The sequence below is a fragment of the Rana temporaria genome, chromosome 5 (assembly GCF_905171775.1).
Source record: "Rana temporaria chromosome 5, aRanTem1.1, whole genome shotgun sequence".
NCBI lineage: Eukaryota > Metazoa > Chordata > Amphibia > Anura > Ranidae > Rana > Rana temporaria.
In genome coordinates this window covers 297,976,961-298,000,695 of record NC_053493.1, presented here as the reverse complement: position 1 = coordinate 298,000,695, position 23,735 = coordinate 297,976,961, and the positions used below count along the sequence as shown (strand labels likewise).

The 23,735-nt window shown below is 42.9% G+C and overlaps 1 protein-coding gene across 2 annotated transcripts in view; it reads right to left on the bottom strand.

Moving 5' to 3' along the window:
- The window catches only part of METTL4 (methyltransferase like 4), a 276,841-nt gene that overhangs the window by 154,092 nt on the left and 99,014 nt on the right, over positions 1-23,735 (bottom strand). For both annotated transcript variants that reach the window (XM_040354033.1, XM_040354032.1), the window contains exons 5-7: positions 8,716-8,890; positions 2,007-2,113; positions 792-883 (exon numbers count right to left, since the gene is read on the bottom strand). In XM_040354033.1, coding sequence (XP_040209967.1) covers positions 792-883; positions 2,007-2,113; positions 8,716-8,890 — 374 coding nt within the window. The remainder of the gene's footprint in view (positions 1-791; positions 884-2,006; positions 2,114-8,715; positions 8,891-23,735) is intronic.

Sequence of the window (23,735 nt, the reverse complement as noted above, 5' to 3'; positions counted from 1 at the left end):
CGGCAAAGAAGACCCCCCCCCGGCAGAAGAAAACAGAGAAGACGGCAAAGAAGACCCCCCCCCCCTGGCAGAAGAAAACAGAGAAGACAGCAAAGAAGACCGGGGGCCCGGCTTGTAAAAGAGCTTAAAGAAGAAAGCGGAGGCCTCGGTAGAACGCCCCCCGAAAGAGCGGTGAAGTCAGAATAAGACCCCCGGAGCTGACAAATAAATTACTTTAAAAACCTGTGTAGTGTTTTTTTTTACATTTTTTTTCCTCCAGGTGAATGGGTAGGGGTACGATGTACCCCATACTCATTCACCTAGGGTGGGGGGGCCAGGATCTGGGGGCCCCCTTATTAAATATGGGGGTTCCCTTTAAAATCCATAGCAGACCCAAGGGACTGGTATGCTCTTGGAGGGGGAACCCATGCCGGTTTTGTATTTGAAATAAGGCGTGGAGTTCCCCCTCAAGATTCATACCAAACGCAGCTGACACAGTGCACTGTGATTACCTGCGGTTATGTGCCGATAGCTACGCCAGATCGCACCTGGACGCATTCAATTCTATTTTTTTCTATTCGCACAAAACCGCAGGTAACCACGGTGTGTGAAGGGTGCCTTAGAAAGCACCATTCTATCCGCCCGTGTGAAAGGGGCCTAAAACTAAGAGCTAAAGCATTGACTTTACAACACCAGAGAACCTGAGAGACGCAAGAAACCATTAGGTGGTTTATCCAAGTCATTATCAGCATTGGGAAACCTGACACTTGCAAACTCCATTTCTTTTACATACAAAACAGAAGGGAACATACCAAAGAGGGGTGGCTTGTGGGAATGAAGATTGCAAGGCACACTGACGATAATCTTGTGCTGTGGAATAGGAGACGTGTTAAAGTCTGGTTCCCTAGAAAGAGAAGTGAAAATTTCATAAATATACAAAAATTTGAGCAACACTGTTGACCATATTGCAATTTAAAGTAGGTGTAAACCCTAAATAAATACTTATTTTGCTAAAGCACTTAAACAATAGGCTGTTTTTCACCTTTTTTCTATCCTCTCTTGCATATCAGTACTGCTAATCTCATGCAGCCTATTTACAGCCACTTAGTCCACATGCATGCACTCCTTTACTTTGGGTGGGTTTCCTGATTGTGACAATAGTGGACCATGCCTGTTTGTAGTGTGTTAAAACTGCCACTTGTATATTCTATTAGAAAGAAGCCCTTGTAACCGGGGGACAATGCAGAAGAAAAAGGAGGGAGACAAGGACAGAGCTTAATGAACTTATACCAAAAAGTACCTGAACAAGGACCTTTACAGCATAATTACCAAGTATTACTTTAATGAAAGCTTACATTTAATAACTTTAATGTTGAGAAAATTAAGCAGTACTATTAAAAGGATAAGTTCACCTTTCATAACATGTTACACCCACATTGAGGGTGTAACAGGTTACGAACAGACCGCCCCCCCTCAGATACTCTGATGTGACAGCTAACAGGGGATCTTCTCCCCCCTGCTAGCTGTCAGAATTAAAAAAAGACCTCTGTTAATGGAAAACTACAAGTCCCGACAGCCTTTGCGGCTGTTGGCTTGTAGATCTCAATGAACTACCATGGCACTGTGGAGCGCTGTGGTAGTTAATTAAGTCTTCCTGTCAGATTGTATCAGCTTGAACATATGATGTACCGACACACAGATTCATGGCATCAGTGATCTTCTAAAAGCAAGTACAATGCTTTAAAGGCTCCAGAAACCAAAATAAATTCAAGTTTTTTTACCTGAAAAAAATGTGCATTTAGAATTTTTTCCAAAAAGGCACAATGGCACTGGTGGGCGAAATCCCGTACAGGTACGTCCTAACCATTTTCGGGCACCAGAGGGAGCAGTGCCAAATTGTAAAAAGTGCTGTGGTCAGGAAGGGGGCAAAACCTTCCCCCGGCTGAAGCGGTTAAGGAAGAAAACTGCAATTAGATATAGCCCAATACTGTGGATACATTCAGATTATTGATTATAATGATTTTTACCTTGCAGTAGAATCCATATCATCTATTAGGCATCCAAGTACCAGAATTTCATAAGGTTTTTTATGGGCAGACTCCATAGGAAATACAAATTCTCCAGACTGGGTTATCTGACAAGAAACATCAATGAAATGGTTTAATGAAAAAGACTAAATGCAGACAGAAAACTCATGCATCATCTCATGTCTTCAAATGAAGACTGATACATGTAATTTAAAAAACAGCATTGACAAGATTTCTTATACACTCATAATTTATGTCAGACAGATTTTTTTTACTCAGGGCTGGAAATAGCTGTAATTTGCTTCATTAGTTAGCATTTATGAAAAAGTCATTGACAATAAAAATTTGCATAAAAGAAAATGTTTGTGTGTACATATTTTGAAATAACTGATCGCTTGTCACCAATGCACAGATACTAATGCCACGTACATACGATCACTTTTTGTGATAAAAAAAAATGTTATTTTTTATCATGAAAAAAAATGAAATTTTTCCAACTTCATCATTAAAAATGATGTTGCCCACACACCATCGTTTTTGAAAAATGACGAAAAAAGCGACGGCATCATTAAAAATGATGTTGCCTACACACCATCGTTTTTTCAAAATGCTCTAGCAAAGCACGGTTACGTTGAGCACGTACGACGGCTCGCGTCATAACTTGCTTCTGAGCATGCGTGGGTTTAAAAACGTTGTTTTACCCACACTCTATCATTTTAAATGACACAAAAAACAACGTTTTGAAAAACGACATAAAAAATTGAAGCATGTTCGAATTTTTTTTGTCGTTTTTCAGAAGACAGACATAAAACGACGTTTTCCCCACACAACTAGAACAAAGTAAAATATTGCTGCTGTCCTCAACAACCAGCTTTTATTTTCTAACTTGACCCAGAAATTAAATATTGATTATGTTTCTTTTAATTTTACCAGCCAGTAACCTCAACCAAAGTCCCAATTAAAGGGAACCATTCATGTTCTCGTCCACCTGTAGAGTACACAAGAGATTTAGTACCCAAAGACATGTATACAATTGGATCATTCAATCATCTCATGTCTATGAATTGTCCCCAAACAGCCACCTATCCTCTGGCAGGGTGAACAGTCTATAAGACAGATTTTGGAATCCTCCCAAAATGGAGTTGTTCTAACACAAATAAGCCAACACTAGCTCCTGCTCCCAGCTTTGCATGCTCTCCTCTCCATATGAGCTACCTCTGTGTTTGGCAAAGCTTTGAAGTTTTTAGAGCACTTTGAAGATTGATTGCAGTGGGATCATACCTGCACGTTCGAGCATCCTGAAATTGTCCAGTAGCTGGAACCTCAAATTAAACTTACTCTTTCTTCATGCCACCTTTTACTCAAAGTACATATTTAAGGCTGAAGTTTAACCACTTAAGACCCGGACCTTTAGGCAGCTAAAGGACCCGGACAGTTTTTGCGATTCGGCACTGCGTCGCTTTAACTGACAATTGCGTGGTCGTGCGACATGGCTCCCAAACAAAATTGGCGTCCTTTTTTGTCCACAAATAGAGCTTTCTTTTGGTGGTATTTGATCACCTCGGCGTTTATTTTTTGCGCTATAAACAAAAATAGAGCGACAATTTTGAAAAAAATTCAATATTTTTTACTATAATAAATATCCCCCAAAAATATATATAAAAAAAAAATTTCCCTCAGTTTAGGCCGATACGTATTCTTCTACCTATTTTTGGTAAAAAAAAAAAAAAAATCGCAATAAGCGTTTATCGGTTGGTTTGCGCAAAATTTATAGCGTTTACAAAATAGGGGATAGTTTTATTGCATTTTTATAAAAAAAATTTTTTTTTTACTACTAATGGCGGCGATCAGCAATTTTTTCCGTGACTGCGACATTATGGCGGACACTTCGGACAATTTTGACACATTTTTGGGACCATTGTCATTTTCACAGCAAAAAATGCATTTAAAATGCATTGTTTACTGTGAAAATGACAATTGTAGTTTGGGAGTTAACCACAAGGGGGCACTGATGGGGTTATGTATGACCTCATCTGTGTTTCTAACTGTAGGGGGGTGTGGCTGTAAGTGTGACGTCATCGATTGGGATTCCCTATTTAATGGAACACACGATCGATGACGGCGCCACAGTGAAGAACGGGGAAGCTGTGTTTACACACAGCTCTCCCCGTTCTTCAGCTCCGGGGGGACCGATCGCGGGACTCCAGCAGCGATCGGGTCCGCGAGTCCCGCGGTCACGGAGCTTTGGACCGGGTCGCGTGCACAGACTGGGTCGTGACCCCACGGCTGGGCTTAAAGGGCAATGTACAGGTACGTTGATGTGCCCAGCCGTGCCATTCTGCTGACGTATATCGGCGCGAAGGGGTCCTTAAGTGGTTAATCTGCTTATATTTTGCCTTGCATGGGTCCTAGCTAATGACATTTGTAAATAAAACCTTTCCATTCCATACCTTATTTTAGACCTGGTGGCATTATCACATAGTCATTGTGCTTCTCTATGCAGTGAAGGCAGATCATAGCTGGTGGGAGGGGCAGACAGGGTGCTTTACATGGCTTCCTTAAGGCACCACAACACACTATTTCAGTACCCTCTCAACAGTCCTCAGCCCTGGTGCTATCTCTACTGGTGTGGCCCTTGACCTCAAACCAGGTAAGCCCATGGCAGGGGTTGGCAACCCACTGATCGTAATCCGGGCTTTTTAACCCACCATTCCAGAGCATCAGCATTCATGGAGCTGGTGCTGGCAGTGGAGGAAGCAGGTGGCCATGGAGGGAGCAGGGGGCGCTTAGGTCGATGCTTCCTCTGTTGCACCAACTCGTGCCCTAGGCGAAGTGATACCTAGTGCACTTCGCCTGGGACCTTCTAGGAACCTGAAGACGTAGAGTGATGCCAGCAGAAGCAGGAAGAGAAAAAGATGATTAGTGTATAAAACATCAAATACACTGCACTTTTGTAATTTGCAAATTAGCACCTATAAAAAGGGTTAACAACTATTAGGCTAATTTCACACTACTCCCCAGGTGCAGTACAGTTCACGTGTGGCTTTCCTGAGGGTTAGATGCACGGAGCCATAGACTTCTATTAAATCTTGCGAGTTTGGTGCACTTTCTGAACATGCACCAACACTCCTGAAACTCTGCGGGAGCAGCACAGTACACCTGAGGCTTTCCTGTGGAGTAGCTGCATAGAACCATAGACTTCTATTACATCCTGTGGGTTTGGTGTGCGTTTTGAAAGCACACCAAAACTCCTGAATCAGTTCACCACACTCGCAAGATATAATAGAAGCGAAATGGCAAAGTGCAGCTCACACCCAGGAAAGCCGGAGGTGCACTACACCCGTGGTGCCGGTAAACCACAGCGCATCAGTGTGAAAGCAGCCTAAGAGGCTCAGGACAGTAAGGGCTCATTCTCATTTGTGGTTTGGGGGGTGGTAAAACCCCATAGTTGAGATGTGTTTTTACCACACACCCCCAACTAGTGGTGTAGCATCAGGGGTCGCTCATGCTCCAGGGGCCCGTGCGACCTCCCCGTCACATTATGTTTTATACTTTGACAGGAGGGGAGGTGGGGGCAGCATATACAGGACCCAATCCCTTTAATTTTCCGCCTGCAACCGCTAAAAGTCAGCTCCTCCTCCTCCTCTCCCTCCTGCCGACATTCAGCGGCTGCAGGAGGAAAATGTTCATTATGCTACTCAAAATAAAATAATAAAAAAAAATCTGAACCATTTCATTGTAGCCCATGACCGGTTAACAAATTACACTTAAGTGCCCCTCACTCTTCAAAAGGTTGATGCTGGATGTCCTCCAACTAAGAAATTGCAGCTTCAAATGTTCACTGATGTTCACCAATTTTACAGGTAAACGAAAAGGTGACAAAAAATTATATTTTCTTTTTCATACATCATGGGACACAGAGTCTTAATATGCATTACCTTCTGGGATGTCCCAGAGCAATAGCCTTGAGGGGAGGGAGACACCCTGCCAAATAATAATAGCCATCAGAACTTTATACAGCAATCTGCAGTACACTGCGGCCAAAAGCCGAATCCTCGGCTGCTCGAACATCCACTTGATAACATTTAATGAACGTATACATTGAAGACCAGGTAGCAGCCTTACAAATCTGAGCCACAGATACCTGATAGCGAAAAGCCCAGGAGGTTCCTACACCCCTGGAAGAATGAGCTCTCACCCTAAAGGGAGGAGCTTTATGGTTCAGACCATAGGCCTGAATGACCAAATGTCTGATCCACGGATCTCCACAGATCTTGACAAATAAACCTTGACTGCCCGGACAACGTCCGAGGAGTGCAGTCGTCTCTTCTGCCAAACGAGGCTGGGAGAAAAAAGAATTTAAATGAAAGGCCGATACCACTTTTTGAAAAAGTATGTGTAGCGCTACCCCCGAAGGAGCCGCTGATTTGTTTTTGGGATCGGCATATTAATTTACCCTAATGTGGCGTATGGGTGCAGGTGGATAACAAAGCAGTGAGCGAAAGTCCAGACAGTGAATAAAGGTTTTTCTAATGCTTTATTCCAGGCCAAACACGGCCAACATCAACATTAAGTGGGAAGAGCAGGTTGATGAAGAAGAAAGAAGAACCTTGCAGTGTCAGGCCCGGATATTAATGGAGCAGTACTTGCTCAATAGAGTACCAAACTGTTATTCGTCGCCACTCTAGTTGGAGTGGGTAAAGTGCCCCCGGACAGACCACTCTCACAAGCCTGGCAGCCAAAGTGTCACTTAGGATTTGCAGGGAGGAACAGATCTCTCTCACAGACCTGGCTCTAGGGCCTCTGCCACAGGCCAATTACTTTTAGGTGAGCTAGATGGATAGATTGAGCGAATCCTCCCAGTAAGTTTGTAGCATAGGTCACCGGATGACAGCAGCACGTACCTGTCACCATTCCAGTCACCAGATCCCCGATTGGCTCACTCAAGCCCTGTTCTGCCTCCGGGTTCCCCTTAAGCCGGCTCCCCAATCGAACGGCACCCAGCCTGAGATCCTTTCAATAGAACCGGTAATCCAGTAAGTCACTGGAGTCCCTTTTTACCTCAGGATGAGGGTTTATATAGACTGCAATTTTGGCCTGGTGGGCCTCGCTGGCGGGGTCCATGGATGCGCGCACCCTGAAGGTGGATGCCGTACCTGGAACTGGGACCCCGTGAAAACTTGGTTAGCACATGACACCTGTCACAGATATACCCCTCCCCAGCATGCCTTGCGAGGGAGAAGCTTCTCTGATTGGCTGCTGGGGAAAGCTGCTCTGCCAGAACCCCTCCGGCACCAACCGCCAGCCAGGGATGGTATTGCATCCCTGGAGCACAGACTGACCCAGTGGACGTTTCTGGAGTGACAGAAGTCCCAATTTTAACAAATTCAGAATGGGAGCAAAGTAACTCTCCCATTCCCCACTAACTTTAGCGTAGTGCCCATACTGAAAGTAAGGGGGCGCTACATATGGAATAGGTATTAACACGACCCTGTCGTGGTGAAGGATTAAATACAGTTCCCTGCATGACAGGGCCACCAACTCCGACTACCACCTAGCCAAGGTGATAGCCATCAGGAAGGCTAGCTTGAGTGACAGCAAGTCTAATGGAATTTCCTTGATAGGTTCAAATGGTACTTTCTGTAATACAGACAACACCAAGTTCAAATCCCAAGCACACATAGGTGACCTAATGAGGGGAAGCAAGCGAGTTGCCCCCTGCATAAAGGTTTGGATCAATGAATGGGAGGCTAAAGGCCTTTGGAAGAATACTGACAGGGCCGAAACTTGACCTCCGATTGTACTCAAAGCCAATTTGATTTCTACAGCTGACTATAGAGAAGAGAATTCTCCCAATCATGTATTTCCAAGGATGGCATTTTTGGGTTTCACACCAAGCAATATCAGACCTTATGATAGATTTTCCTAGTGACAGCTTTTCTAGCATTTACTAGGGTAGACACTAAGGATGAGCTCCAGCGTGTTCGCATGGTACACGTGCAGAGCCCGCCAGGAAGTCTGCACGATGCTGTGCTAATCACAGCCAGGGAAACATTTCCCGATCTCTGCAGCCGAGCATCGGGACAATGTCTCCCTGGCTGTGATTAGCGCATTGCCGTGCCAACTTCCTGGCGCGCTCTGCACGTGTACCATGTGAACACCCTGGAGATCATCCTTAGTAGACACTACTGGTCACGAGATGCCGCGGTCCTTTAACACCCTGGCTTCAATAGCCATGTCGTCAAATTTCGAGACTGTGAATTGGGGTGGAATATAGGACCTTGAGACAGAAGATCGGGGCGCTGTGAAAGCATCCATGGCCTGTCCATTGTTAATCCCACAATCTCTGACGATCTGCGCCTCATCCAGGTGATGCTGGTGTGCAAGGCAAGAAATTACACCCTCAGGATCTAGAGAATTTGCATATTTATATAAGTTAGGGCTCTTCTATATAGGTTGGGAACTTTGGAGATGTCCAACACTGTGCCCTCTCAGTTTTGTTTATAATTGTCCGACTTGGAACTCGTATTTTGTATGCTCCAATTTGTTGAGCTGTTTTCATAGTTCTAATGATGTTTATGCTATCTGCCTACTTACGTAATTGCATCATGCAATACCTCGGTCTTGGTTTGTATAATGCAACTTATAAATAAAGGAATAAATACATTAATAAAATCATATGGTTTTATGACAAATAAACCTAACCTACCTTCACCCAGTGCCATTCTGCAAGTGTTCGGACTGACCAATGTGGGTAGAGCTCCTCCTTTACGAACCTTAAGTGTTTCTGCCTGTTCGTCACCCAAGTAATCACAAGACAGTTCTGTGCGGCCAAATCTGGTATAGGAAGTTGTTTTATTTCCAGTGTGGATAAGTAGTTATATCTAGAGATAAACAAAAGTCTTTACTTGAGAAAAATGCTCAGCAACAAGTTAATAGCAAAGCATTTCAACACCATTTAAAGATCAACAGTAGGAAGCAGAGACCTGCTCATGAAATAATGTATTAGTTCTGTGATAAAACTGAATAAAAGACAACAGTGACACCCAGTGGCTGACATAATTAAATCATTCATACTGTGCCTTTAGAGTTTGTGTTCCTACATATAACGTCTGTATAAATGTACTACTACGCTGCTGACTGATGTGATTGCAGCACTATACAAATAGTAAAAATAGATTGTAAAGTGCTTTCAGCGTATGTCCCTAAATAATTCAACAGACTGCTTCCTTAAAATTATGCATTTTAAGAATGGTTGTTATAAAAATAATGTGTATTATAAATATAGCCCGATAAGATATTCATGGGAGAGTGGAAACAAGGGAAATACACTCAAGTCAAAAGAGGACTGTAGAGGTTTAAGGCTTCCAGTATGTGTTAACCAACTCTCAGCAGAACAAGTGGAATAAGTTTAAAGGAGTGTCTAATAAAGGTTTACAAACACCGGTCTATTTAAACTGTTTTCTTACAACTTTCGACCAAGATTCATGCATTTTTCCGATAAGATCAAGTTAACAAATGTGCAATTCTTGGATGAAAAATTGTGTGAAAACGTTTATAAATAGACCACATAATATCTCCATCTGAAAATGTAGAATGTTTTACCTATGTTGAGTGCTTAGTTATGCTGCTGCACCTGCAAACGTGCCCTCTTCAAAACAGCCTTGGCATAGTCAGGTTATATTGCAAAGCTGTGTTCAGGGGGCGGATGAAACAGCATTGGGGGAGAGGAGCAGAGAGAAGAATCAAACCATGCAGAGCTTATTACTAATGTTCATATAAAAGAACATCTGGGTAGTAGTGACCACAACATGATTTTCAATTAAATCGGGGGTTCACCCAAAAATCAACTTTCTGCCATTAGATCCAGCATACTGCCGACATCTGCAGTATGCTGTTTTTTTTTTTTTTTTTTGTACTTATCGTTTTATCAGCTGTTGTTATCCGGCTTCGAGCGGGGATTCCTTCCGGGAATAGGCGTTCCTAAGCCAAGCAGAGTTTATTGACGGGCTGCTAAAGCGCATCACGCCTCGAGTGTTTACGGCGCCTGCGCAGTCAGCTCTACACGGCAGGCGCCGTAAACACCCGAGTGATACTCGGGTATTTTCGGAAAGGCGTGACGCGCTTTAGCAGCCCGTCAATCAAATCCGCTTGGCTTAGGAACACCCATTCCCCCCAGAAATCCCCGCTCGGAGCCGGATAACAACGGCTGATAAAACGATAAGTACAAAAAAAAACAGCATACTGCAGATGTCAGCAGTATGCTGGATCTAATGGCAGAAAGTTGATTTTTGGGTGAACCTCCGCTTTAATGTTAGCTGTAGCCAGGGATGCCCAACCATTTGAAGAGCAAAAGTCACTTAACGGACTTAGTAACCAGTCGCGGGCCACAATGAGCGCATGACAGGTCCATGTCCACTCTGCATATACAGAATGAACACAGAAACATCCCACTTTACTCTATGGGCCCTCTGATCCGATCAGATGGAAGGGGACTTCGTTTTTTTTTTTAGCAGATCAGATTGGAGGTAGGCAGGTGTAAACAGACACAAGTCTGTTTACATCTGCCACTCAATAAAGGTAAATGGAGGGTCCAATTGGGTTGGACCGATCATGTGAAAGGGGTCTAAGGCTGCTTTTACACTGATGGTCTATGGTTTACCCACGCGGCAGGTGCAGCGCAGTGGATTAGCTGCACTTTGCCATAGAATTCTATTATATCCTGCAGGTGTGGTGCACTTTCTGAAAGCGCCCCAACCCGCAGGTAAAAACAGAAGTCTATGGCTCAGTGCAAGTAACCGTAGGTACACCTGTGAATCAGTTTGAAAGCAGCCCAGTAACCACTGCAGAACAGATATGCCCATATATACACTGTGATTTTAGTAATAAATTTACCATTGATAACAGTTTTCCATTCAGGTATCACCAGCTGTTGCTGTCTCAGGCAGAGTACATTTAGTATCACTCTGCTTATTACAGGAGCCGACGCTCTGCAGCCACTTGCTTCCTCTACCGTCGGCTTCATTCACAACACTGATGCTCTGGGGGATGGCAGGTCGGCAACATGCAATCTGGGATTGCCAACCCGCCATCCCAGGGCAGGAGGTCGCGGGCCACATGTGGCCCCCGGCCACTGGTTGGGTACCCCTGCTGTAAGCAAACCAAACACATACAGGAAAGATAAAAACATTTAACTTTAGGGCTCCATGCAAACAGGACTTAAAAAAAAAGTCGGTTTTCTCAGGAGTAAAAAAGCTCATATAGAGCATTTTTTGTACAAAGTTTAGGAAAGTTCCTTCTTTTCTGCCTCCAAGCTCCAATCAGAAATGTGAACCAAAAAAAGTATTTTTTTTTCAGCCTCTAAACATTAAACTCAAAATTTGCCTCTTAACGCCCTAATGTGCATGGACACATAGGATAACATTGAGCTGCTTCTACAGGCAGAACAGAAAACTCATGTAGAAGCAACATTTTCTTTTTAGGCCAGTGTGTAAATTTTCCAAGGATGAGGGCTGCTCTCCAAGAAGCTCTGTACACACGGCCCGGATTCTTGTCAGGTAAAAAGCTTTTTGTTTTTCCTGACGAGATTCCTGGCAATTCCTGGCATTCCACCATTTACACACCAACACTGCCGAGAATCTCACAACGAGAGAATAGAGAAAAGGTTCTCTATTTTTCTCGTCTAGATTCTGGGCAGTTTTCTTGACGAGAAACCTCAAAGCCTCGTACACACGCACGGTTTACTCGGCAAGAAAGCTCTGCCAGCAGTTTTCTCGCTGGTTCTTGCCGAGAAAACCGTGCGTGTGTACGAGGCTTTAGACTTGGAGGGAATATTGGCATCAATGGACACAGAACAGAAATTGGAATTCTTGTGACTGTATGTAAACTCACTGCAAAGTATATTCCCATGGGTAATAAGTTTCAAAGTCTAAAAATAAAACCTATGTGGCTCACGGCCAAAGTTAAAATGGCTATAAATAATCAATAAAAGAGCTTTAAAAAAAAGATATAAAAATGTTTAAATGTTGCAAAGAAAATAACAGAATATGTAAAACGTGAATCAAGGATGCAAAAATTCCAAACGAACGACAGATTGCAAATGATAGTAGGACAAACCCCCAAAAATTCTTCAGGTATATTAATAGTAAAAAAAGGTCAGGTCTGAGCATGTAGGCCCTTTATAAAATAAATTTAGAGCGTGTGACTGGGGACAAAGAGAAGGCAAATTTATTAAATACTTTCTTCAGCTCTGTGTATACAAAGGAGCATGGGGGAGCTCATGTCCATAACGGGACAATGGGGGTGGTTGGTGACACAGCACCAAATGATTCACAATGGCTCGAAAGTGATATGGTCCAGAAATATTTAGACAGAATAAAGATTGATAAAGAACCTTGACCAGATGGCATCCACTCATTGATCCTAAAAGAGCTCTGTCATTTCAAGGCCATTGTTTCTAATATTTAGGGACTTGTTAATGACTGGCATGGTACCACTGGATTGGTGCAGGGCCAATCTGGTGCCCATATTTAAAAAGGGATCAAAGTCTTTACCAAGTAACTATAGACCTGTTAGTTTAACTTCTATAGTCGGGAAGATACCGGAGAGTTTAATAAAAGACCATATAGACGAGTTCTTGCTGGAAAAAAATATTTTAAGCAACAAACAGCATGGATTCATGAAAGACAGAAGTTGTCAAACAAACCTGATTTCTTTTCATGAAGCGGTAAGTAAAACCTTAGACAGAGGGGTGGCTGGGGATGTGGTATACCTGGATTTTGCAAAATCATTTGACACAGTTCCCCACACACGGCTCATGTGTAAGGTAAAGTTCTACAAGCTTGGAAAGGTCAATTTGTAAATGGATAGAAAACTGGCTAAAATACTTCAGAGAGTAGTGGTTAATGACTTTTACTCTGAATGGTCTAAGGTTATCAATGGTGTACCCCAAGGTTCAGTGTTGGGACCCTTACTTTTCAATATCTTTATAAGCCCACCTACACTCATTTCAAGCTATGATGCCTGGATAATCTTCTTCATCCACCACACTTCTGTAAGTGTTGTATTCTTGGTCTCCTTCCTAGGGCTGGGTTCCTTCTGCTAGCCTCTATGTCACTGGAGCACACATTGGAAAAGTATAGGCTGGGAGCAGGGACAATGAACAATAAGCACTGTCAGATGTGATATTGCAAGGCTTTGTTTAAAGGGCAACTGTACAAAACTGTCGAAAAAAAGCAGTGCTGGGAGGGGGGCAGCAGCTGGGAAAAGAGAATTATCCAACACCCCCAAAACTGTAAAACTGTTGGATTCACTTCTCTAGTTTTTTGCTGCCCTTAACTAAATTTCTTGTTTTAGTGACCCTGTCGCACAATTAGAAAAAGAAGGTTTCTTCATAAAGAAACGATTTTATACCTACCATTCTGCGCATCTTCACTCGTTTAAGAGCTATGGTGCCCGGATAATCCTTACCCAACACACTTCTGAAAGTGTTGGATTCCTGTTCTCCTGCCAGGCTCTAAGTCACTGAAGGACACAGTAGTAAAGTAGAGGCTGTCAGCACTCAACAGGAACCCTTAGCACGGTCAGATGTGATATTGCAAGGTTGTGTTCAGGGGGCAAATGTAAGAAACTGATGAAACAATGGTGGGAGGGGGGCAGCAGTGGCGAAAAGAGAAGAATCCAACACCCCTAAATTGTAAAATTATTTTCTCTCTTTTTTTGCGGCCTTTAACTCAATGGGTATCTGTGACCCTGTCACACTATTAGGAAAAGAAGATTTCCTAATGAAAATAGGATATTTTACCTCCCTTTTCAACTGCCCATCTTCACTGAAGAGCTATGCTGCCTGGATAATCTTCTTCATCTAACACACTCCAGAGATTGTTGGATTCCTGGTCCACTACCTAGAGATGAGGTTGGCAGAAGGAACTCAACACCACTGCAAGACACAGTAGCAAAGCAAAGGCTTGCAGTGCTAAGCAGGGACAAAAAAACTGCCACTTCCAGAAGTGTGTCGGATGAAAAGGATTCTCCTAACACCAACTTTTGAAGAGAGTGAAGATCAGTGATGTAGACAGCAGGACATGTAATTGTAATATATTGCTTCTTTACAGAGAAACCTTAATTTCTATTTTAGGTTTTGCAACAAGGATGCTTTAAATAAAACCATTGCTCAGAGAAGGCAATAGTAACCATAACGACAGGTGTATGAGATTATCTTTTAATATAATACTGTTGGCTATAGTAGCAGGGTCACTTTTATTAGGTATTCTGGCATGCATTGTTGTGTATCCTCCTAGTCCAAATCTTAACTACACTGAGATGCATATGCTACAGATCGAATGTTGAACCAATAATATCACAGAAAAACATGCCAACTGATACCCAATCTCTCTAATCATTGCTGCAGAACAATGAACATTTATGGAAGATTTGTTTCAGATAGCTGTGTTTGCCAAATTGTTATGCGTTTGGCCATTTTAATTGAGAGTACAATTGACATATTATTGCTCTTCTATTCTGAGATCTGGATGTATTCAATTTACCTTGTCACGTGACCACAAATAAAGGAGTTACACATGCATAGTACTTCTGCCTGACAAACAGATGGCAAATAGACATATTTAAAATTCTACAGCTCTAGGATTCTTATTTCTGTTTGACAGACCCAAAGGTGTTCTGGTAATGGTGTTCATAAATGTACTTAAATGTGCTTTTTTATTATCTTTTTTTTGTGCCTACACTCAAGTGAAAAATATAAAACATTGATCAACAGTGGCCACTCATGGCAGCAATAAGAACAAGATGGAATGCTAGCCTGATGATTCAATGTTTCAGCTTTTATTGGCTGCATTGTCCTTTTTTTGTACAGGGACCATCTGACCCTAACCTGGTCATTGCATAAGAGATGGGAAGGCTGCTTAAGCAACAGAAAGATGAGCTGCTGCTCCAGAACAAACGTATCTCATGTGATGTCTGCCAGTAGCTTATATTTAATGGTAAGCTAATCCACCAAAACTGAGAACTGCAAACAAATTCAATCATCTGTATTCTTAAATGTATTGATTAGACAGATCTGAATGCAAATAACTGAGAAATCCTAAATTACTGAATCTTTGATGTCCTAAATTGAAAATAACTGCCGACATTTGTCGTTAGCACTCCCCTAGTTACTTTAACCACTTGCCTACTGTGCACATACACCCCCTTCCTGCCCAGACGAGATTTTAGCTTTCCGGCACTGCATCGCTTTAACTGACAATTGCGCGGTTGTGCGACGTGGCTCCCAAACAAAATTGACGTTCTTTTTTTCCCCACAAATAGAGCTTTCTTTTGGTGGTATTTGATCGCCTGTGCGGTTTTTATTTTTTGGGCTATAAACAAAAAAAGAGCGTGAATTTTGAAAAAAAAAAACACAATATATTTTACTTTTGCTATAATAAATATCCAATTTTTTTAAAAAATATATTTTTTTCTCTCAGTTTAGGCCGATACGTATTCTTCTACATATTTTTGGTAAAAAAAAAAAAATCGCAATAACCTGGTTTGCGCAAAAGTTATATTGCCTACAAAATAGGGGACATAATGATTTTTTATTTATTTATTTTTTTACTAGGAATGGCGGCGATCTGCGTTTTTTTTTTTCCGGGCCTGCGACATTATAGCGGACACATTGGACACTTTTGACACATTTTTGGGACCATTCACATTTATACAGTGAACAGTGCTATAAATATGCATTGATTACTGTATAAATGTGACTGGCAGGAAAGGGGTTAACCACTAGGGGGCGGGGAAGGGGTTAAATGTGTATCCTGGGTGTGTTCTAACTGTGGGGGGAGGGGGGTGACCGATCTGTGTCCCTATGTACAAGAGACACAGATCGGTCTCCTCTCTCCCTGACAGGACGTGGAGCTCTGTGTTTACACACAGAGCTCCACGTCCCTGCACAGTTACTGGGCAATCGCGGGTGCCCGGCAGCCATCGCGGCCGCCGGGCACGCACACTGTGTTCCCAGTGACACACGCGCCCTAGAGGCTTTAAATGACAGGACCTCATATGACGTCCTGTCGGAACAATAGAGCATTCCGCCCGCCGTCAATTGACGGCGGGCGGATGTTAAGTGGTTAAGTGAATTTATAGCTGCACTTGATTCCAAGAGGAGGTCTGTATATCCATGACACTTTAAGGCCCCTTTCACACTGGGGCGTTTTTCAAGCGTTTTTCAGGCGAAGCCTCATCTGCAATCCCAATGTGAAAGCCTGAGTGCTTTCAGAGCGCTTTCACACTGCCAGCACCCGAAAAACGCTGGTAAAGCACCGCTAAGACCCTAACGTTTTAGGGCGGTTTTGCAGTGGCTCAGTGTGAAAGGGCAAGGCGTTTTTACATCGCTTTCAATTCATTTCAATGGAGAGGGGCGTTTCTGGAGCGTTTTTTCCAGCGCCCAAAAGCTACTCCAAAGATGCTGCTTGCAGGATTTTTCTCAACGCCCCCACCAGTGCAACGCCTCAGTGTGAAAGGGCAAGGCGTTTTTACAGCGCTTTCAATTCATTTCAATGGAGAAGCTTTTTAAAAGCGCTATTTTTAACGCTAAAATGCTGTATTAAACGCTTCAGTGTGAAAAGGATCCAAGACAAAGTTTGAAATGGGGTGCTCATTTGGAGTAAGTAAGAACACAATTCAAAATGTAAAAGAGCTATACCATATGTGTCTTCCAAGTTTGATAGATCCCTTAGCTAAAACGAGAGCCAGCTAGGAACTGATTATATTGTTCTGAAAGAAGGCCTTAGCTCCTACCATTACAACCTGGAAAGCATTGGCTTACAAAGTGCTTTCATTAATTTAACTTCCAGTACTTCTGATTAAGAGAAATTGGATTTTGTAGCCTTATCTCAAGTGCCATGTACTGAAATAGGGATAATCATGATGCTCAGTTATTGAAGTCTGTGAATGTCTTAAGCCTCGTACACACGATAGGTTAAACAGAGGACACCGGTCTGATGGACCGTTTTCATCGGTCAAAACCGATCGTGTGTGGGCCCCATAGGTTATTTAACCATCGGTTAAAAAAAAGCCAACTTGCTTTAAATTTAATCGATGGATTCCTAACCGATAGGTCAAAACCGATCGTTAGTAGGCACAACCATTGGTTGAAAAACCACGCATGCTCAGAATCAAGTCGACGCATGCTTGGAAGCATTGAACTTTGTTTTTTTCAGCACGTCGTTGTGTTTTACGTCACCGCATTCTGACATGATCGTTTTTTTTAACCGATGGTGTGTAGGCGTGACAGACCGTCAGTCAGCTTCATCGGTTAACCGATGACAATGGTCCATCAGACCGTTCTCATCGGATGGACTGATCGTGTGTACGGGGCTTCAGAGTTCTTTGCCATGAGGGGCCATGTTGAACTTTCAGTGACCAGTATGAGAGAGTGAGAGTGATAACACCAAATCTAACACACCTGCTCCCCATTCACACCTGAGACCTTTTAACATTAACGAGTTACATGACTCTGGGGAGGGAAAATGTCCAATTGGGCCCAATTTGGACATTTTTACTTAGGGGTGTACTCACTTTTGTTACCAACGGTTTAGACATGGCTGTGTGTAAAGATATTTTGAGGGGACAGCAAATTTACACTGTTATACAAGCTGTACACTCACTAAATTACATTGTAGCAAAGTATATTTTTTTGTGTTGCCAAATAAAAAGATGTAATAAAATATTAACAGAAATGCGAGGGGTGTACTCACTTTTGTGAGATACTGTATATACTCTGGCCCGTTGTTGGAGTTCGACTATGGCTGTACTGGCAACCAACTAAACAAAGCCACAGACAAAGAATACAATCTTTATCTGTGCGATTTTCCCTTTTATTTATGACTTGTTATTTTTTTATCTCCTTAAGTTTGTAAAGTTTGTAATGCACATCTCCAAAATAACCACTTTGGCATCATTTGTTCTATTATGTGCAATTCATCATACTTAATTCAACAACAAAACATTCTTTAAGATGAGTTTTCAAAGACTGGCTCAAAGTAATGCAGCCTGATCGAGGGATTTAGCCAGAGACAATTTATGATTAAGAGCGTTACTCATACTCTATGCCTTCGGTGTCTGTATCTAACTACAGGATTTATTCATACAAAAAGAAAAAAAGGAAAACACTTGAAATACAAGCAATGCAAAAGGCAGAGCCCCACAGAATTCGGCTGGTGATATGCGATGAAAGGATTTCATATAAAGCAACTGTAACTTTCAAAGCTATAAAAAATTCTTTGCCGAGTTCCCCAGCTCAAAAGTTTAAAATCTCACCCCCTGTGTTGCTTAAAGGCAACAAGAAAGTATAGTACTTTGGAATGTCAGGCCAGTAAGTAGATAGGCAGTAGGTCAAAAGCATTTTTTTTTATGTAGCTATAAAATTGGTACTAAAAACTGTTCCCTTTGGTATTTTGAGCATAAGGCTAACAACATACAGAATCTGACCACCAATACACCAGCCCCACATATGTACATGGACACGCAACGTGTGTGTATAGAATTGGTGTGCCATCATTTGGAAAAACCTTTGAAAGTATGGACTTTATTGGAACATAACCTCTTTGGGCCTTTATATTTGGACAGAACATACAGTACTTATGACCTTAAAATTAATTAAACGTCTGCCACTTCTTTACCCAATATCTGCACTATTTCTTGCATTAGCTGTCCCCAAAACGTGTGCAGCAACATCTCTGACAGTTCAAAAAAATGTGGGGAAAAAATTGCGCTAGTTAGAGAAATTTGGACCATGTAGCAGCCAGCACACAAACAAACAAAGTCAAGTATAAACAGAAAACAATAAGTGCAGCGCTAAAGTTGAGTGAAAAAATGTTGCCAAAATCACATATCATTGGAAGTGAGAAGAACAGAGGACTGTGAGGAATGTGAATGGGAATTCACTCAGCATGGGGGCAATGCTTGTAATGAGTCCATGTGTGTATAACCTGACAGATGAATGGAAACACTGACCAGGTGCAATGAACAGTGAAAAGTTCAATGAACAAATGGAAACAGTTCATAGGTATGCTTCCCAGTGGAAGGGTAAAACACTTCAAACGTAATGCTGGTTTAGATAAAGAAAGTAGCAGTCATGGCTTGTCTGTAGCGATCTTCATAAAATCATATAAAGAGGGTGGATACTCTTACCAGCTAAGGTGGACTTGCATGTTAGTACTAACATCAAGTCGGATACAGCATGGTGGTCACAGCGGACCCTGGGCTCTGTGCGGATGGATCTGTGGGATGGTCTCTCCAACTGGAACGATGGAACCGATCTTTTCAGATACCTCTCAGGAACAGAAACCCAAATGGACAGGGCCCCTGTTGATGGCTTAGAGCCGAAACGCGTCGGGTAACATGCTCAGTACCCCATACTGCCTTTTATAACTATTCACGTGATTTTATTGTTATATTTTTTACAAATAAAGCCTTCACGTTTTTTTTTTTGACCTGCACCATTGGAGCATTTTTTTTCTTTTCCACACATGCTGTGTTGATCCATGAGTCATCGGCCCTGTCCATTTGGGTTTCTGTTCCTGAGAGAGGTATCTGAAAAGATCGGTTCCATCGTTCCAGTTGGAGAGACCATCCCACAGATCCATCCGCACAGAGCCCAGGGTCCGCTGTGACCACCATGCTGTATCCGACTTGATGTTAGTACTAACATGCAAGTCCACCTTAGCTGGTAAGAGTATCCACCCTCTTTATATGATTTTATGAAGATCGCTACAGACAAGCCATGACTGCTACTTTCTTTATCTAAACCAGCATTACGTTTGAAGTGTTTTACCCTTCCACTGGGAAGCATACCTATGAACGGTTTCCATTTGTTCATTGAACTTTTCACTGTTCATTGCACCTGGTCAGTGTTTCCATTCATCTGTCAGGTTATACACACATGGACTCATTACAAGCATTGCCCCCATGCTGAGTGAATTCCCATTCACATTCCTCACAGTCCTCTGTTGTTCTCACATCCAATGATATGTGATTTTGGCAACATTTTTTCACTCAACTTTAGCGCTGCACTTATTGTTTTCTATCTCTGACAGTTCGAACTACACCTTTTAGTAGTTCCAACCAGTGTTAATTTTGGCATCAAATTTTGATTTCGTTTTAGTCTTAGTCTTTTGACTAAAATGGCACTAAAATCATTTTAGTCAACTAAATTGTAATGTGTTTAGTTAAATTGTACTGCATTTCTATAGATTTAACAAACTCATTTAATACTCATGTTATTATTTATGGTATTAAGGTTTGAACAAACTCACAGATACAGATTTAGCCACTCTGGATGGTCTGGAGAGGCCTGTAATGCTGCACAGTAATGGATGGTGGTCTCAGGTCTGAGGGATGGCCTGTAATGCACAGAGCCCTGGATGCCGATGATCAGAGGAGACCTGTAATGCACACATTACATTGCTTTGGCAGATAATCCTTGGCATATAATAGATTAAATACGCTTACCAGCTGGTGTAGACCCACGACTCAACCGTACGGTGGGTGGGTCCTAAAGGCTTGTATGGGCCGAATGCCCTCCTTAGACACCGTCAGGGATATGAATCCTTGTATTGATGTTTCCAATGAAATCCAAAAATACGCTGGTAGGGATAGCCACAGAGATTCCCGATGGGATGATGTAGGGATAATGCTCCAAAAATATCCAATCAGAGGAAAAGGAGAGTAAAAACGGGAGTTAGGCTTATCAGTAACTCTTTTTCCAGGAGTCTTCCAGGACAGCCCTGAGACACAGCTCCTCCCTCCGGGACAGGAAACACATTCACCCCCAATTTGAAAAGGCGGTCCTCCAGGCCTCCTCCTCAGTTCATCCAAGAATTCCTGAAGGCTCTGAAAGACATAACATACTAACACACCGTCAGTACACACCTCCACTTCCAGTTAATAATATAAATACAGGGTGGGAAGCCAGGCTGTCCTGGAAGACTCCTGGAAAAAGAGTTACCGGTAAGCCTAACTCCGGTTTTACCCTTTCGTCTTCCAGGACAGCCCTGAGATGATTGACAAGAAACTTACTTATCAGGGTGGGGTTACTGCTTGGAGGACCCTTCTGCCAAATGCCTGATCCTTCTCAGACATCAAATCCAGACGATAGCGATTGGCGAAAGTAGTATAATTTGACCACGTTGCCACCTTACAAATTTCTTCTGGTGAGGCACCGGCCCTCTCAGCCCATGAACTCGAAACCGCTCTAGTCGAGTGTGCTTTGACAAACGGGGCTTGTATGCCCTCTAACTCATAAGCCTTTTCAATTGCCATCCTGATCCATCTGGCAATGGAAGATTTAGACGCTTTCTGCCCCTTCTTACTTCCCAAAAAATTTACAAAAAGAGAATCAGTCTTCCTAAATTCCTTGGAAGCTTCTAAGTAAATTAAAAGGCATCTCCTAACATCTAACAAGTTTTGGGATGCTACCTCTGAGCTTGAGGAGGAACAAAAAGAAGGCGGGACAATGTCCTGTGAAATTTGGATACAACTTTTGGGAGAAATCTGGGATCTGTTTTCAAAACAATTCTATCCTCAAAAACCAACAAAAATAGCTCTTTAATGCAAACAGCCTGAAGCTCACTCACCCGTCTGGCTGAAGTGACTGCCACTAAAAGCACTGTTTTAAGTGTAACCCATTTAAAGATGGATTCCTCCAGAGGTTCAAATGGACTATTTGAAAGTGCCCTGAGCACTAAAGAAAGATCCCAAGAAGGACAAGTCGACACCCTCACTGGCCTAGACCTTGACAAGGCTTTGAAAAAACTTTTAACAAATGGATTCTGCTGAAGGGAACACTGCAAGAAGATGCTAAGAGCTGCAACCTGCACCTTTAAGGTACTTGGGGAGAGACCCAGATCTACTCCAGCTTGTAAAAAATCTAAGATAGCTGGGACCCCCCGGTTGGTCTAATCCTTGCTCTCTCAGCCACGAACACATTTTTTCCCAGAATTTTGCATAAATTGCTCTAGTAACAGGCTTCCTGCACTGCAACAAGGTCTTTATTACCTTCTCTGAAACACCCTGTGCCCTCAACAACTGTTCCTCAGATACCACGCAGTTAGACTTAATCTGTCTACCTGAGGGTGTAGAATTGGACCCTGCGAGATCAGGTCCTTCCGAATTGGAAGACGAAATGGGGGGAGAACGCTCAGTTTCTTCAAAATTGCAAACCAAGGTCTCCTTGGCCAAAAGGGCGTGATCAAAATTAAATCTGTCTCTTCCGACCGAAACTTTTGAAGTACTGCCGCAATCATCCTTACTGGAGGGAAGGCGTAACAGATGTTGAACTTCCAAGGGCCGGAGAAGGCATCTATCCTCAAAGCCTGATCTCTTGGATGTACCGAAAATAATTGGGTTACTTTCCTGTTCTTCTCAGAAGCAAAAAGATCTACTTCCGGAAGACCCCATTTCAGAGTTATCTGAGAGAATACCTCCTCGTTTAAGGACCACTCGTCCTGTCTCACCGGCTGGCAACTTAGGTAATCTACAAGAGAATTTTGAGTGCCCTTTAGGTGGACAGCTGTCAGTGAAGACAAGTTAGTCTGCGCCCAGGAGAGGATCCTGTTGGATATGTCCTGAAGAGCAGGACTTCTTGTCGCTCCCTGCTTGTTCAAGTACGCGACAGCCGCCGCGTTGTCTGTGCGAACTTGCAGGTGCCGTCCTACTAACCTTCCCTGAAACGACTCGATCATTCTTAGAATCGCTAAGAGCTCTCTTTGGTTTGAAGAGCGACCTGCTTCCAATGGAGACCAAGCTCCCTGAGCTACTGCCTCCTCCAGGTGGGTTCCCCAACCCCAGGCACTGGCGTCTGTAGTTACTACTACTTCCACAGGGAAGGTCCAATCTAGACCTTTGTTCAGATTGTGGTGTGCTCGCCACCACCACAATGTCCTTTTTATTCGAGTTTAGGATCTGTACCTCCAAGTCCTGGCATTGGCCACTCCAGAGACGAAGCAATAGTTCCTGTAATGGACGTTGGTGAAATCTTGCCCAAGGAACTGCTGGGAAACAAGATGTCATGAATCCCAGCACCCTCATTACTTCTCTGACCGAAGTCAATTGATTGGACTGTAGCTGGGCTACCACTTGATCCACCTTGGTAATCTTCTCTTCGGGGAGATACATTTTTCTCCTTACCGAAGAGATCCTGTACCCTAGGTACACGACCTCCTGGGATGGAACCAACTGTGACTTGTCCTGGTTGATAATCCATCCGAGTGAGGAGAGAAAATCCTGTGCTATCTGCAGATCCTTTTCTAGCTGTTGAGCTGATCCCGCTACAAACAGGAGATCGTCCAGATATGGGATTACTGCGATAGCTTTGTCTCTCAGTGGGGCAAGAGCCTCTGCCAGAACCTTTGTAAAGATTCTCGGAGACGAGGATAGCCCAAAGGGAAGGGCTCGGAATTGGAAGTGTTGGATACTCGAATTCACCCTTACTGCCACTCTGAGGAACTTTTGATATCCTGGATGTATAGGAATGTGCAGATAAGCATCCCTGAGATCCAGGGTCGCCATGTAACACTCTGGGAACAGGCACCTTGTTACCGTAAAAATCGACTCCATCCTGAACCTTTTGTACTTTACAAATTTGTTCAGGGGCCGAAGATTCAGGATCATCCTGAACTTTCCTGATGGTTTTCTCACGATAAAGACATGGGAATATACTCCCTGTCCCTG